This window comes from Gallus gallus, chromosome 13 (genome assembly GCF_016699485.2).
Source record: "Gallus gallus isolate bGalGal1 chromosome 13, bGalGal1.mat.broiler.GRCg7b, whole genome shotgun sequence".
NCBI classification, from domain to species: domain Eukaryota; kingdom Metazoa; phylum Chordata; class Aves; order Galliformes; family Phasianidae; genus Gallus; species Gallus gallus.
The window spans coordinates 4,535,806-4,558,724 of NC_052544.1; the positions used below are offsets into that span (position 1 = coordinate 4,535,806).

Genomic DNA, 22,919 nt, shown 5'->3' on the forward strand with positions numbered 1-22,919 from the left:
CAAGGTCAAACTTATGCCCTAAATAAAATGAATTCACCTCATGACTAGTATATATCAGCTCACAAGAGAAGAGCCAAGAATGATTGGCATTCTCTCTTGCAGCTCTAGGAAGATCTCACTTTATAATGAAAGTGATTTATCTCTCATCTTTTCCAAATTGATCCTTCTAAATTAAGGCAGAGACATTTTCACTTTAACTTATGTGAACAATACTTGATCTTTTAAATCTCAACTTTTCTATAAGCAGACATGTCAAATTATTTTATGAAGTTACAGAACATTTAAAGCAAGTATATAGATTAGATCCAACTCAGGATTGAAGCAGGCACGTTTAGATATACAATAATGTGAGTTATCAGAATAACGCACGTTAGATTTTAATTCAGATTACGGTAGCACAGAAATTACTGTAACATTTCTTACACGATTTTCACAGCAACAATGACCCCAGTCGGGTGGGTTTGTTCTGTTAAGATTCAGGGCTCAGTTAATTGGACATGAAAACATTATTGTGCAGTTTAGTAGAAACGTAATCAGTGATGGTTCAGAAAAAAAATGTCAGAAAAAAATGATAAATTACAAATTGTTCTAAAACTATCCAGAATGCTCTGCCTGCCCTGTTAGCATGGCTTGGAGCTGAGCAAAGCCAGAAACTCCAAAGAATGTGCCTTTCATAACACTTCTCTTGAACCTGACAGACAAAGGAACCTTGTCCAATAAATGACGAATCGGAAGAAAAAGTTAGGTCCATTTACCTCGTGGGTGAAGGTCATGTTTTTCCCTAAATTTATTCTTTTCTAAAGGTGATATTTTAATGTGAAATTTAAATGGATAATGTCTGTAGCTTTCTGTTGTGCACAGCAGCACAGCTGGGAACTTGAGGCAATGCTGATGAGTGCCAATGCGTGCCCCTTTTAGAAATGTACCTCCTTCCTTCTCAGCTGCTAATGAAAGCAGTGCAGAACAAAAACGTATCCTTCTACATAAATGCACCATCTTTCCTCTTTGCAAAATTACTGTATGCTTTCAGCTGAGCTTTATTAACACAGAATAAGTCTACCTATTCCCCCAAATCCTAGCCTTCTCGTTTTATACAGTACCAACTCACGTGAACCCTCTTTGCCTATTGTTCTGGACAAATACGTTTTACAGCTGTTTTGTTCTATCATACAATTAAGTCATAGCTTTCAAAGTTTAAATTGAGGAGAGCTTTTACTTCCAACTCAAATCTTGTCCTATTTTAACACATGCTCTTTCAGGGTTATCGTCTCGGGCCAGATCCTCAGCTGCCAAAATGAGCATAACTCGATTACCTGCAATAGAACTGCACTGGCTAATTCTGCACAGGTTCTGTCCCCAGCTCTTTATAAGAGTTTTCAATGGACTTAATAAGGAATTACAAAGGGAGATTCTTTGGTGTTTAAACAAAGGACAACACGCTTTAGCAAGTCAGTCTGTAAGACTTAGAACTCGTAGTCTCTTGGCAGCTCAGATCATTAGAGCTCATTTAGTATTGGGCCCTCTGTAGATTTGATAAAAAGGGTACTGAAAGCAATTTATATCCCAAAGGACAAAAAAGGAGGTCAAGGAGTTTTATGAACAATATGTACCATAAACCCCCAAAGAGCCATGAATTACACTTATGAAGTTAAATGTCATTGAAAAATGACTCGACCATGAAAGTGACAAGAAAAACACCGTTAACCTAATTTGTCAATTTGACTTGTCTCCCCACAAACCAGATTGAGTGAAACCTGGCAAATATGCCCCCTCGTATTGTGTGCAAATTTGTTAATAGAACAACAGTGTTTATGCTGCAAAAATTGTGCATCAAAAATATTGATTTTAGTGCCACTTTCATTTCAGGTAAATTGTTTGAACAGTAAGACCATGATGAATATCAGAAATAAAAAGTGAACTGGAAGAAGAAAAATGCTGACCCATTTGTTCTAATTCAGTATCCTCGCTGGAAAATGGAGAATGAACCAACCTTTGTTATTCTTCTTGAAAACTCAAATCAGTACAGATTTCATATTATATTATAATACAGATATATTTATTTGTATCGTTCTACCGTTAATTCAAGCAGAAAGTTTAAATGTGAGCAGATGATTACTTGCAACTGGAGAGACTTCATATCAGATCCTTTTCCCAGAGCTCATGAATTAATAGGAGAAATATGTAAAGTAGTAATGGAATTTTACACAAGAAATATGTTTGTTGTTCCTTATATATTTGTAAATTAATTTATTGAGTTATTTATTGCTCAATGATGTATGCAAAAGGTTATTCTAACCTTTTCTATCACGTTATCGGCACCTTCCAAGTTTGCAGTTAATACCTCTTTGCCTTTGTAATCCATTTATCTGTTAGAATCCTTATCCTTTCAAGCACTGGTGATTAAATAATCTATATCCTTTCCCTTCACATATTAATGTATCTCCCCAACACTGTTGACTGAAAATTTAGTAGTGTTTCCAGCTCTGAAAGATGTTAACATTAACCCCTTTGCAGCAATCCATGCACTAGCTAGTTCTATAAACTTATCTGGAATTGCTGATGTATTTGTTTCACCCACTTCAAACATTCACAGTAGGATAAACTGAATTAAGCACTACAAAAACCTATTTCTCTTACAGGAGTGTTAGGGGATTCGAGATGTCTAGCCCAAATATAGAACAAGCATTCTACACAATTGAAAGTAGAGAGAGCATCTGGAAATTATAATATAAATGGGTGAGGAACCACTTACAAGGTAAAATTTACAGAATTAAATGTGAGAAAGATCAATTTAGGCCATCTACCATAGTCTCTCTAATAATATTAACTCTAATGTAACAATGAAGAACATGAGGAAATTCATATAACTTAATTAGACTGAGCAAACAATTGCAGTTTGTGCCAGAGAGGCTCTGTATTCCTGGGGAATAGACTGGATGTTGCAGTGTGCTTCATGGTCTTTTCCATGTCCAGCATCCATGAGAACACTGCTTACAGCAGGGCATTTCAGACAGTCTCAATTTTTCCCAGAATTGCACACTCCGGGTAAACTGCAAACTATCAAATCTAGCAGTCAAAAAGGACATCACAGAATTTTCTGGATGTTGCATAAACTGTAAAAAAAAGAAATGGAAAATCTACTGATTTCAGTTCAGTTCTGAATAAGAGCGTTAACAGCTACAGTGCTGTGAAAAACTCCTGGAACGAGATGACAAGAACGAACTGAAGAAATTATTGCAGTTTTGGCAGTGCCACTAGTGAGAATCCCAGCTTATTTTTGCTCGTAGCAAAACAACTTCACACAGACTAATGCACAGCCTTGTCCTCAAGCTGATGACTGCAGTCCATATCCAAAGAAATCCCTTAGTGGTTCAGGTCCCTACAGTTTTCTTCCTTATTCTTTCTTTCTTTCTTTCTTTTTTTTTTTTTTAATGGGATAAATAGGTGTTTGCTGTAGGGTAAGATAAACATTGATACATACATATGTAGTGTAAAGGTCTGCATTCCACTCAGAATACTCCTTAGAGGCCGTTCAGTCCTAAACCCATGCAGCTCCAGTTCTGTCACCTTTGTCTTCAAACTGCTCCTCCTTTTGGAGGATTAATAAACTCTGAGAAGTCATCATAAAATTGCTTGAAATATTACTCTCTGAGGACGTGCCAAGGTATGCAGAACTGTCTATCTAGCAGTCCTCGGGAGAGTTACACTCCCTTCTAAAACTACAGCAATACATTTTAAAAAGAACAGGAGTCTGACTTACGCAGTGCATTCGAACGGCACTCACTGTGAATAAAACCAACACCAACCTCAATCTATGACCGTATTTTCAATGGGTCATTTTGTTACATTTGCTCACCCTGCACGCACAAAGGACTGGAAACTTCCAACATCAAAAGCTTTTCTGCACTTCAAAGATAGTTGCTGTTTGCGTATGCCAGCTACCTTCCTTTAGTCCCATGAGATTGCAGTTAATAGGAGTAATTTGTGCTGGGTGACATCTGTACGCAACACGGACACCCAAGTCTTTCCAATCCATCACATCAAATTCTGTCTTAAGAGCAATTTATCTGTTTGCTTTGTGCGGAGCTGCAGTTATAGAATTTTCCCTACAACTACTCATTTTTCCTCTGCATTTCAAATCTAAATTGTTCAATAAATATAATCCATAAGAAAAGATTTATCTTCTGTCTTCAGCAAAGGAATTATTCAGGTTTACTTGTGGCAGACATTCTTAGCACCGTATAACAGTGTATATAAAAATGAGAACTTTAATTTAAGCTTTCATAGATCCGTACAACCGTGATGGACTACATTCTTACCTCTCTTTCACCATATCTGCTACACTAGTTTTACATTTAGAATACTATTGCCCTTTCTCTTCTAAGCGCTCCAAAAAAAATCTCACAACACAGAAAGAAAACGTGCCACAATATTACCTTCCTCACAGTTTTCTCCTTTATAGCCAATGGAACAGACACAGTTCCCTTCGATGCAGGAACCATGACCTCCACACGAGGGATCAATACACTGGCTGATGGGTACATCACATTCCGGACCTTTCCAGCCACTGTAGCACAAGCAGGTTCCTTTGGAGTACTGACCATTGCCACTGCACAGCACCGGGCAGGCAGCTGGAAAATTGAACAAAAGAAAAAACAGCACATGAGGTCAGAAAAGTATTCCTGTAAAAGTGCATTAAAAATCCACTACCAAATACTTATACATATACACAAGTATCTTAATTAGCTGGAAAAATCTAAGCCAATTTGTAGTATTTCAGCTCTTCGCAAAGAAACTATCTGAGCACTTTTTTACAAAGCATGCATGTGTTGGGCATTCTGAGGGTACCACTACTATTCTTTACAAGCTACTGATGATGTCTGGGGTAACTAATGAGGCAACGTGAACAGACCTGATTCTGACATTATTCCGCCTGGTTCCATTAGGTAACACCCAGCTTTCACAGGCAGCAGAACACAATCCCCACAACACGTTAGTATACAGCACCTTTCTTCTTTCACAACATTTTGTAATTTAGTGTTCCAAAATTTCTGCAACCCTATGACTTGCTTTTTTTCCCACATAAGGATCTTCAACACAGAAACAACATAAGCTTTCATTTTTATCTACAACAAATGCACGCTGCCACCAATATAGCTGCTTCATCTTTTCCCATATCCCAGAATGTCTGTTTCTTCCCTGGGTGTTTTGGCAAGAAACCACCACTAACTCCTATCCCTTCCTGTTGCATTATTAAAGGGATAAGAATTTCTGAGCAAATATTAAGGATTCATTATGCAAATGAACTGAAACCTAGGAATAATAAGGTTGGTCAGAAGATCTTGGATACCAGATGTGTGACATATGCAGAACAGTGGAAAGAAATAAGTAGTTTATTAAAAGCAGTAATATATAAGTGTTACACTAAGGTATTTTTACACACCTATACGCCGATGACTTTCACGCAAACATGGCAGTCTGTGAACTCACACGCCTGCCAAACACAACATTTGGTCACCAACCAGAGAAATGGAAAAAATAACAAAGGAGTAAAAGAAAATAGAACTAATGAAGTGTATCTTTGATAACAGGTACACTTTTACACTCTTCTTTGATAAAGTTCGATAAAGTCTAAAAAGTATTTCCCCATCTTTTCACCTTTCAAAGCAAATAGAAACTAATGGCTACTTCTACAGTACCAAAAATATACTCCAAAGGTACTATTAATCATTAAAAGGTCTTACTGTCCCTCCAGCTTCTATTATCCCGTTAACCTGAATGATCAAGAAGAACCGAGTAATTGATTTACTACAAAGAAACATGTAATTGTCCTGTTGTATGACTTCTCCACTGTTCAGCAACCCTTATTAATCTCAGCTGTCCACTGATGTGCTGCAAATACACATTTGAGAAGGGATCATTTTCAAGAACTTTCTTATTTGGAACAGAAGAATAATAATTAGACAAACATTTATTCAGATTTATAACCTTTGATTTTAGCTAAAATTTGGAGTGCTGAGAATTGTTTCTTTTAGGACTACAAGTAGATTGGCCATATGTCACTTGTATAGCACTTTTTAATCTATTTTTTTTCCTACAAGAAAGTAACAATAAAATCAATACGTTGAGGTTGGATGTTTTGCTCTCCCTTCACTGTCTTTGCGCCATATGATCAATCCTTTGGTAGAAATAGCAACACCATTACTCTGAGTCTTTTTAATCTTGTTTATTTTTTTCCTCCTTCACTCCAAAATTGAATACAAATAAGAATAAAATATAATTCTCAGTAGCAGTTTCCAGATTTCAGAAGTGATATTTGCTTCTAAGTCCTTTAGTGTGTTATATGAAAAAGTTTATGCCACACTTCCTGCTTCTGTTTTTTGCAGTTGGTCTCAGAATTATGCCTACTGAACAATCTGGATTAAACTGCAATGCAGACAAGCATCCACCATGTCCACAATGAACTGAGTCATTCTGTTTTAAAGGTTTTTTTGCATGTCACCATGAAACATCCTTCCACAATATACATTTAACCAGTAGCACTTTGGATGCCATTCTACTTACTGTTCCTTCTGTCTTCAAGCATTACATCAGGAATTTTATTTTAGCTCCTTAGCATGCACTGCTCTTCACAGCCTAGAAATGCTAACTGCTGCTATGGTAGGCCACGTAGGTAAGCCATATATAATGGAATCACACTAGGACCACTTTCACTTCTATGGATTGGAAGGTGAATGATTAGAAGGCAGCTTGTCCCAAAGACCTGGAGCAATCATAGTGCCAAGTCTGAGATGCCACCTTCCACACCCTGACACACTGTAGGGTCTCATCCTAACAGAAAACCTCTCTGTGAAACTCATACCTTTGAGTTCCTGTACATGGTGGTTAAGCTTGCAGCCCTACTGTTCAAGTTCATTACAGAATGAAGTACTAGTGCTTGATGCATGTTCTCTATATGCTTCCAAGGCATTGAAGAGACTTGATGTTATGTTATTAACAGCTGCTCGGTCTGGCTTCTCCAACTACACTGGGACATGACAGCATGTCTTGTTTTTTTTCTATCAGCCTCAACAACAACAACAAAAAAGATTTCTGTTCTGCAAACCTCTCCTCTGGAGTCAAAATTCAAATAAAGGCAATAAGCCTGTTTGAGCAAATTGCTTGCAAGAGGAACTGAGAAGATATATCCATAGTTAGAAATCAAACCAACAAACAAACAAAAAAACAACCAACAACCACCAAGCAGTTTAGATGGGACCCATCATCTGTTAGGCTTATTTGCTAAGACATACTGCTGAAGAGTGAAATTCAGAGCACTCAATCTTAATTTTCCATACAAGGTTGATACAAGGTTGTCTCAATAAATGTGCAAACAACACAGGAGTCATCTGGAGTTCTGGTTTTCTAGGAGTGCTCGTTTCCCCTACGCACAGTGGACAGCCCCTATTCCAGCACAGTCCTGGTTTCTCACAGCATGCTGGAAGAGCGTGAAGGAAGGAAAGCCTATAGAACAATCAAGTTCTCTCTCATTTCTGAGGGCAGATTACATTGCATAAAGACAACCATATATTACACACCAGCACGATCAAAAAGTGGACAGAAGTGTTGTTAAGTACTGCAACACTCCAGTAAGATAAGCACAGAGGTACATCTACTGAGTCAAGCTGAAGCGAGGACAACAGCTAACTACCCTGAGTGTGGTTTTGGTGTTATGATTCTGCCTTCTACCAATACTTGAACAAAACAGACCGGGCTCTTAACATTGCTGTCAGCTGATTTAATTACAGATAACGGAACCTATAGGCTTTTGAGCTCTGTGGGATGTACAAATTTAAGAGCATGAATTGGACAGTGAAGACCAGCCAAAAACCTGTCTATAAGTACTCTCTCTCAAAGTTTACATTAAAATTTTTGGAGTAATGATAATATTCCCTGATAGATAAGAAAAAATGGTTTGATAACAGTCCACTACACATGGACTAGCAAGGGAGATTGTTAGGGATAATGCCCAAGTAGTAGGGCATCAAAAGCCATCACTTTATCCAGTGACATTTATTATTTAAGTATCCCAGCTGCAGTCCACGTACACACTCCTTTCACCCACCCCTATGGTATTCACACATACGTACTCACCAGAGTTTTCTTCTAGAGCATGACAAGAAACCAGTACAGGATATTTGAGGAGCCAAACTCATGGAGGTAGTTGCAGAACTTGGTTTAGCTTAAAAGCTGCTCGGTGAGAGGCCTTCCCCTGATACCTGAAGCTCCAAACTGGCTGTGAAGAAAGATGCCTGGCTCGGTTCCTGTTGCTGTAGAGCAAATACTATCCTACCGCAGAGAGTTCTGTACCATTAGGACCGAGGATGTCCGTTCTGTGGCAGCTTTCTTCCAGTTCCTCCTCATAATACGGGCAAATCCATATACTTGTCTTGAAAGTTATGTGAGTTTCTGGGCACACAAATATGCAGATCTGAAAGATTTTACACGTTGTACCTGAACTGCTTCTCTGCCCTGGACTAGGTCATAAGCAGTGTCCTTATAATGCTCATATTTTGCAAGCAGAGCAGCTCAGTAAATCTGCAAACATGGCATAAGAGAGTTAGCTCCCTTTGTGCTATCTTCTGGCTTATTCAGAGCCCAGACAAGTGGTCAGCCACCACCCCACATCAAGTCAAAGCTCTTTAACATGTGCTCCATAGAAATCTGTGGTGAGAAGGTCATGGCAGGTTGGTGAGGGGTGTCACTGGTCTGGGTGGACAAATGATTGTAACAGTCCCAGTGAGGTGCTATTCAACCAAGGATTAAAAAGGTTGCATCTGTAATGCTTGTAATCCCTGATTTTAAATATAAACCAGACTCTTCTACTGCAGGTTGATTCACATAAAAGATGAGGTTGACTGTGTATTTACAGGGTAAGGAGTAAGTTGAATTGGGCCTGAGTGTTGAAGTGTCAGTTTAAGGCTTCACTAACAGAGCACTTAAACACAGTCTAAAGTCCCCTTATATCAAGTAAGTTGTTCTTTGTTTCACTGACCACCAGGAACTGTAATGAAGTCCAACGCAGAATGAACTTGTAACCAAGGATCTCAGAGTGAACATTCTGGGTGCAATCCCTCTGGGAGATAACTAACTCAGATTCTGTAATAGCTCACACTTGGACTTCCTTTTAGCAGAGACTAAGCTGTTGCAATATTATGCATGATTTTGCAAATATATAAGAAAAATAGATTACTATTTATCAGAGACTAATCTGAAACCAACAAATGCATTTCAAATCAGCTCCAAACTTGAGCAGAAATACAGGAAAGATAAAATCTAATGTCATCCACAACTGCCTGTTCCAAATATCTAAAAAATATCTGCAAAGTCACATTTTAGGGGCATGCTTCTTTTTTTGGCCTTCACCTTAGTAACCCATACGGAGAACTGAATCTAAAAATGCTAACTTCTGTTCCAAGGACAAACAAGAAGAAGATGTAAGCAGGTGAATATGTATTTTACTGATGCTAGAGCTGAGACCTACGACTATATATTAAAGTCTGAACTAGTTGTAGATTCGCACCAAGAGCCACAAACAAGTTGTTTTCTTTTGCCTACAGTCAATCTCCTGAAGTTAGACCTACAGACCTACTTAGATATCAACAAGCTTATTTCTGAATAGCTTAAAATCTACAAAACTATGAAAACCAAAGGAGCAGCGAACACCTGGATTTTAGAAAATGAGCCCAGTTGCATAAGATGTTAATTTTGGACAACCTGACTGAAAATCTTGGCTCTAGAATTTACATTAGTATTGTTTTAAATAAAACAGTTCTGAAACATTAAAATCATCACACACATCTCTTGTTACATAAAATGTCAGCCCATGAGATATTTCTAAAAATTAGGAGACATCAGGTATGTGAGTATTTTCATTTGTAGTTTAAAAATACACGTTTTGTCTGACAACATCATCTTTCCTGTTTTATCTTTAAACCTATTTTAATCAGCTAGGTGCACATTTCATTACTTTTCTGCAGGCCTACTGCTTTTTGCTGGAGTTCATTTACAGATAAGAGAACCTGAAATAACTTCTGAGACCACCTTGTGGTTTATGATATTTCACTTTTACTCATTTATGCTATTTCCAAGCCACTTTCCTGGTATGAGGCTTTATGAAGCTCCCACACCCACCAAGCTTTACTCAAATAAAATAATTTGGGAATGGGAGCTGGAATTAATCCTGCCCATCTGCTCTGTATGCCTCACAAGCACTCAGGAAGAATGGCATTGACTGGCCTACCTGCTCTTTAAAGACTGCTAACTTCAGTCACGCTGGAAAAGAACAGTGACAATTAGCAAGACCTAGAATATCTTGCAGCTTGCTCTGGGACAGGCATGTCCAACCCGCAGCACTGGCCAGCTGGTAATGAGGCCCCACAACATTGTAAACTTTTAACACAATTATGTGATTTTTAGCAGTACTTTTCATGAGTTGATTGTGCATAGCTTGAGCACAGAGTGCATAGGCTACAACAGAACACTACTGAGGGGAGGGTGTAGAGCAGAGCTGACCACGTCTCCTACGCCCACTGCGCCGACTGTATGGCGTTGGATTGAAACCTGTATGCATTACACGTTATGTGTGCTTGTGCTGCTAGCAGATAAACACCGCAACTGCTGATGGTAATACATCATCCCACCTACATGTGTGAGTGCCTGTGAAGATATATATTTTTCATTATGAAGCAGACATGTAAGATTTCTTTCTTACTTAAAACTCGGGCCTGTGTTATTTTGTAAAATAATTTAAAAAGTCAACCTGCAGAAGAAATACCCAGAATATTTAGCAGTCCTGACAAGTTTTGTAGTTTTCAATGTCTCAGAAAGTTCACTAACTTGTGAAGTTTTGATACTGATAACTTGGGATATATTTTAATTAGTTTTGCAATATGCATTTGATTAATATTTCACAAAAAAACAGGGTTGAATATCCCGCTATTTATGTCTGTGTTGTCCTTCTGTCTTCATGCTTTAATAAAAAAATATAAAAAAAGAAAAGCTTTGTTACTTGTATATATTTACTATATTATGTATGTTATATGAGGCTCAAGACAATTCTTCACTCAAGGCTGCCCAAGCAAGCCGGAAGGGTGCATGCCCACATCTGAGGACTTTCTGCTCTGCCAAGGAGAAGCTGCTTGGAAGTCAGTTTGTAGAAGTTCACCCAGGAGCAGAAGAACGAATACACAGCTGTTACTGACACTGTACAAGCTTCCTAAGTTGCTCCTCAAAACTGCTTACTTTGACCAGAGAAAACACAAAATTTAGATTATTTAACAGCATTATTCTCCACGCTTGTAGACACCATGGCAGAACTGGGAAGAAATGTACACCACTTCCCAGCAGTCATGCTCTGCAGTCCCTACCTCAGTTGCCCAGATCTGAGCCTTACAATGCTCCCATATCTAGCTCTGTCAAACTGCACATTAGTAAGCAAGAATGAGATTCACAGCAGAATTTCCAGAAGGACAAAAAACCCATCAGGTGTGTCAAATCTCTGACATTCAGAAACCATTTGGGGAAATCAGCACACGCTGACTTAAGCACTAAAGTATGGATGCTTTAATTAATCCGGGGTGAATTTAATTGCTTTAGTTAAGTGGAAATCGGGTTAAAAATGATGCAGAGCATGCTGGGGTGTGTTAAAAACATGACATATGAGTTGGATGAATCGATAAATTAAAAGCGCACAGATGTTTTAATTAAACCCAGGAAAGTTAACGAAGATCACTAGAGACTTTTAAGCCTATGATTAATTCAATTCATTTAAAATACCTGTAGAGATATGGGGATGCCTCCATTTTGAGAGTTATAGATGTTCTCAATCGATAACTACTTAAAAGCTGTTCTACAAAAAAAAAAAAAAAAAAAAAAAAAGGCAGGATTTGTATAGAAGTGATTGAACAGAAATAATCGTACAGTGAATATTTACATTCTTCTGAACGCTCAGCAAACTTTTGCCTTGACCAAAATTTATCCAAAATGTCACAGCTTTTCTCATTGTCTGTGGTGTGCAACCTCATATGCCAAAAAGACAACATGTGGTGCACCTTCCTGTGTCACTCTGCAAAGGATCCATTTCCATTACATATTTGCTTTGTTTGCAATTATTACAGAAATCCATGCAAGAAATATTAATGTTTCTTCCTACATTACCTAACAAAACATGGGTAAGATGAACTTTTATGTGCTGAGTATCAATATTCAGAATCACAGCATATTTTGATGTTATCCCTTTGGGATTGCCCACTTCGTCCTTGCTTTAGGAATAGAGTCTGATAACAAGGCAGACAGTGCACAGCAGAAGTAAAAATTAAGCAATTGTCAGATATATTTGAACAGATTTCACAGTGGACTGAAAGGTCTGTAGTTCCATTGCTACTAAGATGAAGATGGGCTTGAAGACTAACTAGCCATCAACAAAGATCCAAATCCTAGATCTCTAAAGACACTGGAGTTCTAAATGGTTGGAGATTGCTGTGTGTTCTCACTGCTAAAGCCACAGCTAAATATAAAAAAAAAATTCAAGTGGTACAAAGCAAGCTACAAATTGGAGAGGGAGAGGAAAGAGGACATTTCAGTTCACCCGACACTTGAAACACCGGCAAGATGTGTCAGGCTTCAAACTGTCTTGTGGACTTTCTCGTCATTACATTCTGAATTTGACACTTTGTCAACCTGTCTGTTCTGCCTCTGCTATTACTGAAGCTCTGCAACTATCACCATCTATGCTAAAGAAAAGACTGCAGTTCTCCATGCAGCACACTGAGACCATTTACAAAATGGTAGAGATTAATTTTCAGTTATTCCAGTCAGGAATCTCACCATAAATAGGGAACCTCTCTGTAAATACAGCCCAATAGATTGACATGGCTCTGCATATGCATAAATGCATTCAATGAAATGGGAGTTGCCATGCACTGGTTCTGGTTTACTATAGAGAGAATGTCTCATCAGTTCGCCATATATAAAGACAAAAAAAACCCACACCCCAAAACAATTCCCTGCAATCTAATTTTTTTCTTTTGGGAACCAGTAACACCCTGCTTTAGATATGAGCAGTGGAGTCGACCCAGCTACAAAAACGGACAGAGATAAAAACTACTTTGTACCAAGAGATGGCATTACATGTTGAGCTAGGCTACTGCCATAGACAAGCATGTGGCTCTTTATTTGCATGTGTGATAACTCTGACCCTGGGAAAACTGAGGAGGAAGGAAAACTAGCTTAGATGTTTTGGTGGCTATCTTAGTGGAAAGAACCAGGGAGGAATCAAAGAGATGAAGCTTCAAGCTCTCAAAAGGCAGCAGCAAGGAGAACCAACACATACGACAATTATGCTCCCAAACGTGTGCTGTGATTCGTAACAGAGAAGCACAAACAACACGCATAAGTCTTTTTAGACATACAGGAAAAGAAATATAAAGTGAAACACTGAAGTGATTTTTCTTAGATTTTATGAAATTTGAGATGAAAGAACTGGTTTTATCCATACTTCTGTGGTAATAGTTTTGCTATGACAAAATAAATGTAGGACTGCACCTCAATAATGAGGTAAATAGTGTATTTAAAATCCAGACTGCTCTGGTGTCATTCTAGTTACTACTATTTGCGTTATAAAATTTACCAGAAAAGATTTCAATCATAACATGATTTATGATTGCTGCAGATAAAAATTTGAGATTTTGCTACATGAGAATTAGAAACGTTTGGTTTTTAGACCAAAAAACGTTTAGAGAGAGCAAATGGGGACGACAACTACCTCAACTTCATTCATCCCACTTGGATAGGGTCTAATTATAGGAAGAAATCCATATTACAGGGTCAAATCTAGATACAATATAGATATGAAGGCACCTAAAAGTCAAGTATGCTGAAATCTGAAGCTGTGCCTCAGGGCCATGTCTATTATTCAGGAACAGAAAGTGCATAAGGTCTCTTAACAGCTGTATTTCCATAATGTGATTTGCAAGTACTTGATCATAGCTGCTTCAATGACATTTACCATCATCGCAAGGACTCCAAGTTGATGCCAACACAAGTGCAAAGACAAACTCTTAAAACTTAATGAAATAAAAAAAAATCGGTACACACCCATAGAGAAAAAGTGATCTAAAAACAAAAAGTAGATTGCAACACAATTAAATAAACTAACGAAATAAACGCAAAAACAAATTTACAAAGCATACATCATCCTGAGCACAATTCAGCTCAGCAGAGCACAGTTAGAGCAGAGAGATTCTCAGTCTCCCATGGAAGTACCATAAGATTGGAAGAAGGATTTTTGGCTTGCTACAAACTATAATGCACAATGGTATGCATCCTGCATGTATTCATATGCTTGTCCAACTCCTTGCTGTGCTGGGAATCTTTCAGAAATGTCTATTTACTGCAATTGCATTGAAACAGAAAACGTTTGTGCAAAGAGATGTGCTGTGGCTGAACACACGTAAGAAGGGAAGAAAAATAAAATGAAGTAACTGACAATAGAATGGGTTATGAATGTGGTGGTGAGAAATGAAAGCTACAAACCTAGTTTTTAATAAACATGAACATGTTACTACAGTGCTGCTGCAGGAAAATTCAGTAAGATTTTACTGTTTACATATAATTTCAATTGTGGACACAAGCAATACAAACTTTCTTACTGTACTAAACCAACATACTTGGTTCCAGATTTCAGACCTTGGTTACAAGTATTGCTTGGTGTGGTGTCTTTGGTCCCTGAGCAATCCTATAAAGCAGCACTAGCCCTCACTGGAATCAGCCATAGTTTCTTCCAAACATACTGCTTTTTATCTATCACATTTTGTGCAGGAGTGGTGTTTGCAGCCTCTCTGCTTCTAATCAACAGGAGTATCCTGACTCGAAATTATCTGAGGCCAGCTCTTCTGTAGATAAAATCTTAACAAACCTGAATTCAAGGCTAAATTCAGCAGAAAAGCTTTAGGAACAATGAAGACTTAATATTTTGTATTCTAAAAACTGTGTCTTTTTAAAAGTCTTGTTTCTCTAATTTTCATCAGCTAAAAATAGCTCCTGAGTTCTGTTTCAATATTCTCTCACAAAGAATGCAAAGGGCACAAAGCAGCAATTTCTAGCCCTGTGCAGGGAGTACCGGAGTACTTCCATGTCACCAGGCTCTTTCTACACATCAAACACCTAGCAAACACCTGCTAATCCTGACATTTAATCTGCAGTGTACTATATGGACACATACATGTTCTTAAAGAGTAATGAAATGCTAGGGTGCTTAATGACCTGCGTTGTAACAGAAAGTGAACAAGACACCTGTATGCAGAATTCAGCTGTTCACACATTCCAGTCCTTTTTTTTTTTTTAATATCTAATCTTCAGCTGAGTCTATGATAATTGATGAAGAAAGCTGAAGGCCAGAAACAACTGTTCCTGTATTCCTTTTCTTGTCGCATTACTGAGTGCCTACGTCAAACCCCTTAGAGTAACGACCACTAACAATCAGACAGAACTCAGCCTGGAACCCCTTCCATTCTTGGCTCCTGTTTAAATTGCTGGTTAGAAAGTATCAGAGCAGTGCATTTTGAGCTACTATACCATTCCGTGCAGGAGAGCTAGCAGCTGATAGACAGCAATGACTGTCAATCATTGTCAAAATAGGTTATATGTCCAGTGATTTATTCTGTAATTATTTTAGGCACAGTTAACAGCACAGAACCCTTTTCAGAGCACATTGCAGCTATGTAAAACTACAAAATCTGAGGGCATACAGGACAAGCACTGCCCTGTACAAAGAACTGGTTGGAAGCCAACCAAGAACATAATCAGTTTGCCAGAAATGAAAAATGTCTGCTAATAAAGAATGAGTCTGGGAAAAGGAGATGGAAATTTATAACAAAGGTATTTTAAGGTACTGAATCAAAAGAGATGGGAACTGCTGGAGAGGAACACTGCCAAGACAGACTTGTCTGAGCATCAGAACGACACCTCCACCTACGAGAGAGAGATGGGGGCAGGCAGGGCTGTGCAGCAGTGGCATCAATTGGCGCACACACACAAACACACAGCAAAACCAAAACTAATCCCACCCAAAAGGAGATACTAAAACAGATGCTGGACATGCTAGATTTTGTCAGCTGCAAGAAAAGAGAGGCGTGTGTGGGTGACAAGTCATGAAAGCAGAAGAAAAGCACACTTAATTATTTTGATTCATACAGTGTTAGTGATGAGACATGCTATGATTGCAAACACATGAAATGTTTTCCAATAATGTTATCGCTCCGATTTCTATTTGCTCTCCAAACAAGTAGTTCCCAGCCTTCCCATGTTGCTATGGACAAAGCCATTGGTCTGCCTGTCATTCAGGTCACTCATCTGGATGATTTTTGTGACTCACCCATTCCCCTGCCTCACACTCAAATTTTGTCCAAGTCTTACAGATTTCTTCTGCATTGCACCTGTTTGTAAGGATTCTTGTATTAGCTTTTAGCAAACCAAAATCTTACTCTACAGCATGGATAAATTCAGCCTTCTCTACTCGTGTCTGCTGCTGTGTGCTCTCGCCTGTGCTTCATCTCCTTCGGAGGCACCATTTTCCCTGCGTACCCAACAGGGTATCTGTTTGCTGTTATCCCTCTTTAAAATTGCCTTTTAGCCAATGTTCCCAAAAAGTAACAACAGTCATACTGCCAGTATTCTATAACACTGCCTATCATACTTTTTTTTCCCCCCTCATATTGGCACATATGCCACTTGGTTGCCATTTATTCCCTTTAAACTCATACTGACACGGTAAGTTCTTGGAGGTAGGCACTGCTTTTCTGTATTCAGTTTGCTTGCATAGCCCTAACCACCACAGATCAGTTTGAACAAGTAGCACTGCTCGTGACAATCTACGTATAATCTCCTTTTTTAAATTGCATTATGGCATTTTTCCCATATTACTGTTCCTCTTTTCTTTGCCAAACCAAACTGTTTTGGGGTACCATCATGTTTAACCTATTTTCTTGCCTATCATCTTTTATTCCCTAAGTTTGCTGCTATTCACTTGAATAAAACAAACACACTCACCCAGTTTGTCTGTGCCCTGGAAGACCCACAGTGCTCCCTGACCATGGGTCCCACATTTTCTGTCAGGCTACACAGTATGTGCAGGACAGGCAAAGGAGAAAGGCTGCTCAGATCCAGCTCTCACCTTTCCCTAAGACAGTGGTATTCTGTCTGCTTTCGCTATTTTCAGTTCCTAGAATTTCTAGCCAAACTACAAAGGCAAATAATGTTTTCATTACTCACACAGAGAGGAGATACTAATTGCTATGCATTAACAGTGTGGGCTGGACAGCATTCATTCATGTTGGCCATGTGTTCTACAGCAATGAATTGGGTATGGAATTATTCAGAAATATGCACTCTGAAATTCATTATTTCCCCACAGTGATCACTCCCAGAACCTCTTATGCCACTGGACATTCATTCTGGATACGGCATCAAGAATAGTTTTGAGTATTCAATATTCAAAAAACCTTTCCTTTATGCAGTTACAGATTTCATTGCCCAAACAATATGGCTCCGAATAACCTCAGAGCAAGAAGAGTAACTAAAATTTGAAAAAGGAACAGTTTTTCAATACCAGCTACAAAGAAGCAAGCATTGCTTTTTCTAGCAATTACACCTTACTTACCTAATAATTGAGGACTTTGAATATTTTTATACATAAGTTAACAGTACACACATAACAAAGAAAACAGCAGTGGTAGGAATTCTTATCATGGTTTGGGCAATAATAAGAAACAGCAAACTCATTACACTAAACTTTAAAAAAGATAGACTACACTTTACAGCTTAGCAACTATTTCAAACTGAATCGATGTCGCAAAAGAAATAAAAAGAAAATTTTAAAACCTACCCTTCTTTTTATACTTATTAAAGTGGCGCCGTCCTTTGCCAGTAAGCCAAAAACAAACAGAATGAAAATAAAATAATGAAAAACCCACACAAGGAGAACAGGAAAAGAAACTGAGTATAACATAAATCTAAGCATTTGAGTTCTTAAAATCAGATTAAAGAGTCAACTGATCAAACATGGTTTTAAAAATCCAAAAGCCTTCACTCTATTTAGATTAAAATATTAAGCATGTTTCTTATTGCATTGCATAACCAACCAACAGTGCCTGCTAAATGGCAACTTCATGGCAGCTGACAAACTACTCAACTCATTTTTGTTCCTGTTTACAAATCACGCACCATCTCTTAACATACTATGCTCATTGTATTAATGCAGCAATCCCATGCGATAGCACTTGTTTCACCTTTTCAGTTTAGATAAATATGCTTATGATATAAATGCTAGAATTTTAAAATACAGAATCAAAAGTGTCTCTGAGCACATCTACAAAACTGTACACGACAGTCTTTCGAAATATTTTGGTTAAAGGCGTGGAAGAGTTGTATGACCTCCAGAACACTGCGGGATGAAATGAAATTACAGCCACTTCACCTCTGTGACACTGAACTCCACAAGTGGTGAAAAGCAGGACACAATGAAGGATGCTGGCTTGCAGATTTACCACAAGACTGGGCAGTTACAATACCAAACTATTACCAGACATTAACAGTGGGAACACCAAATAAGGAGGACATCTTTGATACATGTGGGTGGATATGTCATGGAAATTACAGAAAAATAGAAACAATTATAACGAAGTGACAACACACCGAACAATAATAGCTGCAAGTCTGACTGTTTAATCAATCTTTGGACATAGCATCCCTTTTTATCAATGACTTCTACAATTATTTATGCACAAGAGTTACCCACAGTGCAGTTCAATTTACAGCAAATCTTCCACTGGCTTTAACCATGCACAATTTCTAGAACAGGATACATCTCTATCCTCTGAATTATCTTTTGATTATGAGAGTTTCCTTTTCTTTAAATGTCATATTTTAACCAGATGAGATTAAAATACATCACCTTTCCTGCGTGTTAGATGAAATTCTTAATCAGGCTAAACTCTACATGATTACAAAGGGAATCTTGTCTGAGCAAGGCTGAGGTGAATCTGTTGAGACTGGCTACCTGAGAATAAATTGCTTCCACAGATAAGGTTGAGAATTAAAGCCCCAAGTATTTGGCAGGAGTGTTTGGCAGAGTGAAATTTATTCTACTTCAATCAAGGCATGGAAGGGTATTTCAACCAGCGCATTGGGCCAAAAGTTCAGCTCTTTCTAATCATTTTTGTGGGACTTTGCTGGAGCTTTTGGATCTGAAGTCAGATCTGTGCTCTCTCTCATATATTCCCTTCAGTTTAATCTTTTAGGTCTACATGGATCGGGTAAAGGAACAGGGAGAGTAACAGTGCACCATCTGCAAAGCATGCAGATGATTCCCCTCAAGACTCACTGCCTTTCATATCCTCAAAATCACCCTAGCAAACAGCAATTACCCAGTAGAAACCATCACATTTCACATCTCCCAAGCTCGGGTTTTGCCCCCTGTGAAGCTCTCAGGCTGCTGTGCTACAGCACAAAGCAAGTTCTATCAGCTATTTTAGGAGCTTTTTCACTTTTTCTCCAGATTTCCCTGTTTGTGTCTTCCCTCACCTTTCAGTGAAGGACAGAGACATGAAAAGATGTGCTGCCAGGAATATGGTAAAAAATAAAAATCAGATGGAAAGTAAAATAACTATCTTTCCATACATGCTACTACTTAAATATAAATGTAACATTACAGAAAAATACATGGTAAATGTATGTAAGCATTTAATATGCTGCACTATGTTTCATTTCTATCTCCTTTTAATGCACTTATTATTCAATCCTCATTTTGATTTCTATCTTCTGAAACTGCTCTCACATATAATCAGAATTCAAGCACGCTAAAAAACCTGTGGACACAACGACAGGTCTGACAATAGTGAGGCATGCAGCCCCTACACCCTTAATCAGCCTCACATTTCTGGGTTTGTCTCACAGTGTGTAGATGAGCAGCCGTGTGCTTGCATATACACACCAGAATTCTAACAATACATCCATTTTGTCATGTTACATAGTATTTTAGGATTCTTTGTTCTTTAGAAATACCACGATGTCTGATAAGGAAACAGTAAGAGAGGTGAAAGAAGCTTCCACAAAACCTGCTTTTGAGGAGAAAGAGACAATGCAATGGACACAGCAGGAACCAGAGAGAAAATTCTGAGGGGTTGTAAAAACCTGACAGAGAGTTTGACAAGTACCCTGTAAAAAGATACTCATCTGATGCAGTCTGAATAGGCTATTTTCTAGCACAAACATAGAATACAGCGATACACAGAGGTTTGGTACACAAAGCTGGAACTCTCCACAACTTAAAATGCAAATGAATTGATTTAAGGGCCATGTATGTGCAGGGAGTGGCAGTGAAGCACACAGTCACTACATGCATACTTTCACAGGTTAACACCACAGAAATGCATATAGCAGTCAGTGTGTATTTAGAGCACACATTTTCACACCATTTATTTTGTAATATACACGTCTCCTCTGTATATTTGCCAAGGGTCTTAATCTCTCAGGTAATCCAACCACAGGCACATTTTAAGCACTCTTTAAAATGAGTCAGGCTAGCAATAAGATATCATTAACTTCCCAAGACCCTTGGGGTCTTTTTCTCTTTTCTTTTTTTTTTTTTCCCCTCCTAATTGGACACTTCTAGGAGGCAAATACAGAGACACAAAATAGAAGTTACTCCCTCCAATATGGCTACAACAGCTATTAAAGGAGTATTTCATAGATAGGCACAGGTATGCCAGCTGCCATCCTACTGCATCAGTGGAAGAGGTGGGGCCACAACGAACCATCCTCACCACTGCATCGTGATCTAAGCAAAAACAAGCAATTTTATAATGCTATTCAAGGCATTTCAACGGCTTTTGAATGCCACACTTTCCACCTTTTAAAACTAACAACACTATTCCTGTGGAAAACAATGGTAAACACATGATACTTACAGTGGGCCTAAAGCTGCATCAGCTAAGGAAGCAAACTGTAACATGTTATGACTGTGCTCAGGAACACTGGGGAATTCAACCAACCCGATGATTTTAGACAACATATGCACCAATAGCTTTATAAACTAGAGGCCTTCCTTTATGAATTTTTCCCCTACCACAGCTATTCCAAACTCTCAAGACTCCAGAAAAGGCTTATTTTAAGATTTTGCCAAGTTCTTCTAGCCTCCTAAAAAGAAAAGGTGAACTTCCTTTGGTCAAGAGCAATTGCATATGCAAGAAAGCAACTATGAACTAGAAGCATGACTCAGCCAAGCCAGAATATATATTACATTCTATTAATGAAGATAATCAGTCTTTTGTATACATTTGGATTAATGATTATCAGAAAGCATTGATGATAATTTGTCCACTTAGACAGACAATAAAAAATTTTTTGCCATTTCTGCATATTGCTTTTGAGAAAAAGAAGTTGCAGTTATGCAAGCACATCAGCAGTGGAGCAATACTTCCATCTGACCATATTTAACTAAGAGAACTAAGAAAAAAATGCATATCGATCGACTTGTATCTGGCTTGGATCCATGCTAACTAGTAGGCACTGTAGATCCATATATCTCAAAGACACACTGTGTTTATTTGTAAACATAGGAAAATGATACCTTTAGCACAATCTGCTCCATGAAATCCGGGAAAACAGTGGCAGACACCAGAAACACACTCGCCATTGCCATGACAATTACGTGGACAGTCTTGCACTGAATCTGAAATACAAACATCACAGGCACATTAATTGGTTCCCATTTCATCTGGAAATTATTTGCTTAGTTTTTCTTAACGTTATTTTGTCTTAAAGACTAAGCAGACAACCCGAGAAAACTAACTATTAATATTAACAGCACAAATTTCAGGGGAAGCAGAAAGTTACCAACATTCATGGCAGCATGAGAAAGTGTAGAGAGCTAGTGACAGCCTAAAGGTGGCGAGTCTGTGAGCACCACCAGCACTCAAATTTACTGCTAGCACTCAAGTCCTTTGCTCAAACAGGTAGCCAAAACTGCTTCTTACGATCTCTATAGTTATACTTGAATTCATATTATATTTCAAACATAATGCTTCAGCATGAGAATTGACAATCTCCCTCATGCAATTTGACTTTGATCTTGCACAACCACTGTTCCATGTGGAACTGATTATCCCAAGGAGTCTATCTTCTTTTCTTTCTACAGACACTCAGAGCTTCGTTAAGAAAGCTGACAGAAATGTCTGCTGCAACTGACAAAGAACAGCTCTTTTGCTCCAGCAAACATTATCCTAAAAGAAGCCCGAAAAAGGTGCAAGTGGCAACGCAAGCAGATGACAAAGAGGTCTGTAAAGCCAGAGGACAAGGTTAACACCAGGTTTAAGTAACTGAAATGCTCGTGACTTCAATAATCTGTGAAGCGTAAGCACACCAGCCTGATGATAAGATTTCAGCTGTACCAAGCTGTATGATTTCCACAGCTAGTTATTATTTGGATGACAAATATATTTGCTTTGCACAATATAAAGTGGAAATAAAATAACAATTCTGAAATTAATACTTAAAATTATTTTCAATTGAAAGCTGTTGGATTTCAGAGGAATATATTTTCAACACTGAATTACTGGAACAAAAATATAAATGGAATGTTGTTACTCTTCACTATAACTCCCTGTTGTGGGTTGTGTGGTCCCAGATTAAATGTCAGTCCCAGACACCAAACAAAGAGCAGCTGCAGGACACAGAAGATAAATTTTGGATTTGGAACTGTCAGTACCATACAGAGTACTTTTCTGTCCAGCTAAACCGAAAAGAGGAAAAGGAGTCAAGCGGAACTGTAAATCTAATCTCACAGTTGCAGGACACTAAGTAAATAATAGTAATAATAATAA

The 22,919-nt window shown here is 38.3% G+C and overlaps 1 protein-coding gene across 24 annotated transcripts in view; it reads right to left on the reverse strand.

Annotated features, from left to right (window-relative positions):
* The window catches only part of TENM2 (teneurin transmembrane protein 2), a 608,636-nt gene that overhangs the window by 76,029 nt on the left and 509,688 nt on the right, over positions 1–22,919 (reverse strand). For 15 of the 24 annotated variants that reach the window (XM_046900248.1, XM_025154777.3, XM_015293571.4 and 12 more), the window contains 3 exons: positions 21,668–21,769; positions 17,924–17,956; positions 4,437–4,631 (listed from right to left, as the gene is read on the reverse strand). In XM_046900248.1, the coding sequence (XP_046756204.1) occupies positions 4,437–4,631; positions 17,924–17,956; positions 21,668–21,769 (330 nt within the window). 24 annotated transcript variants of the gene reach the window in all.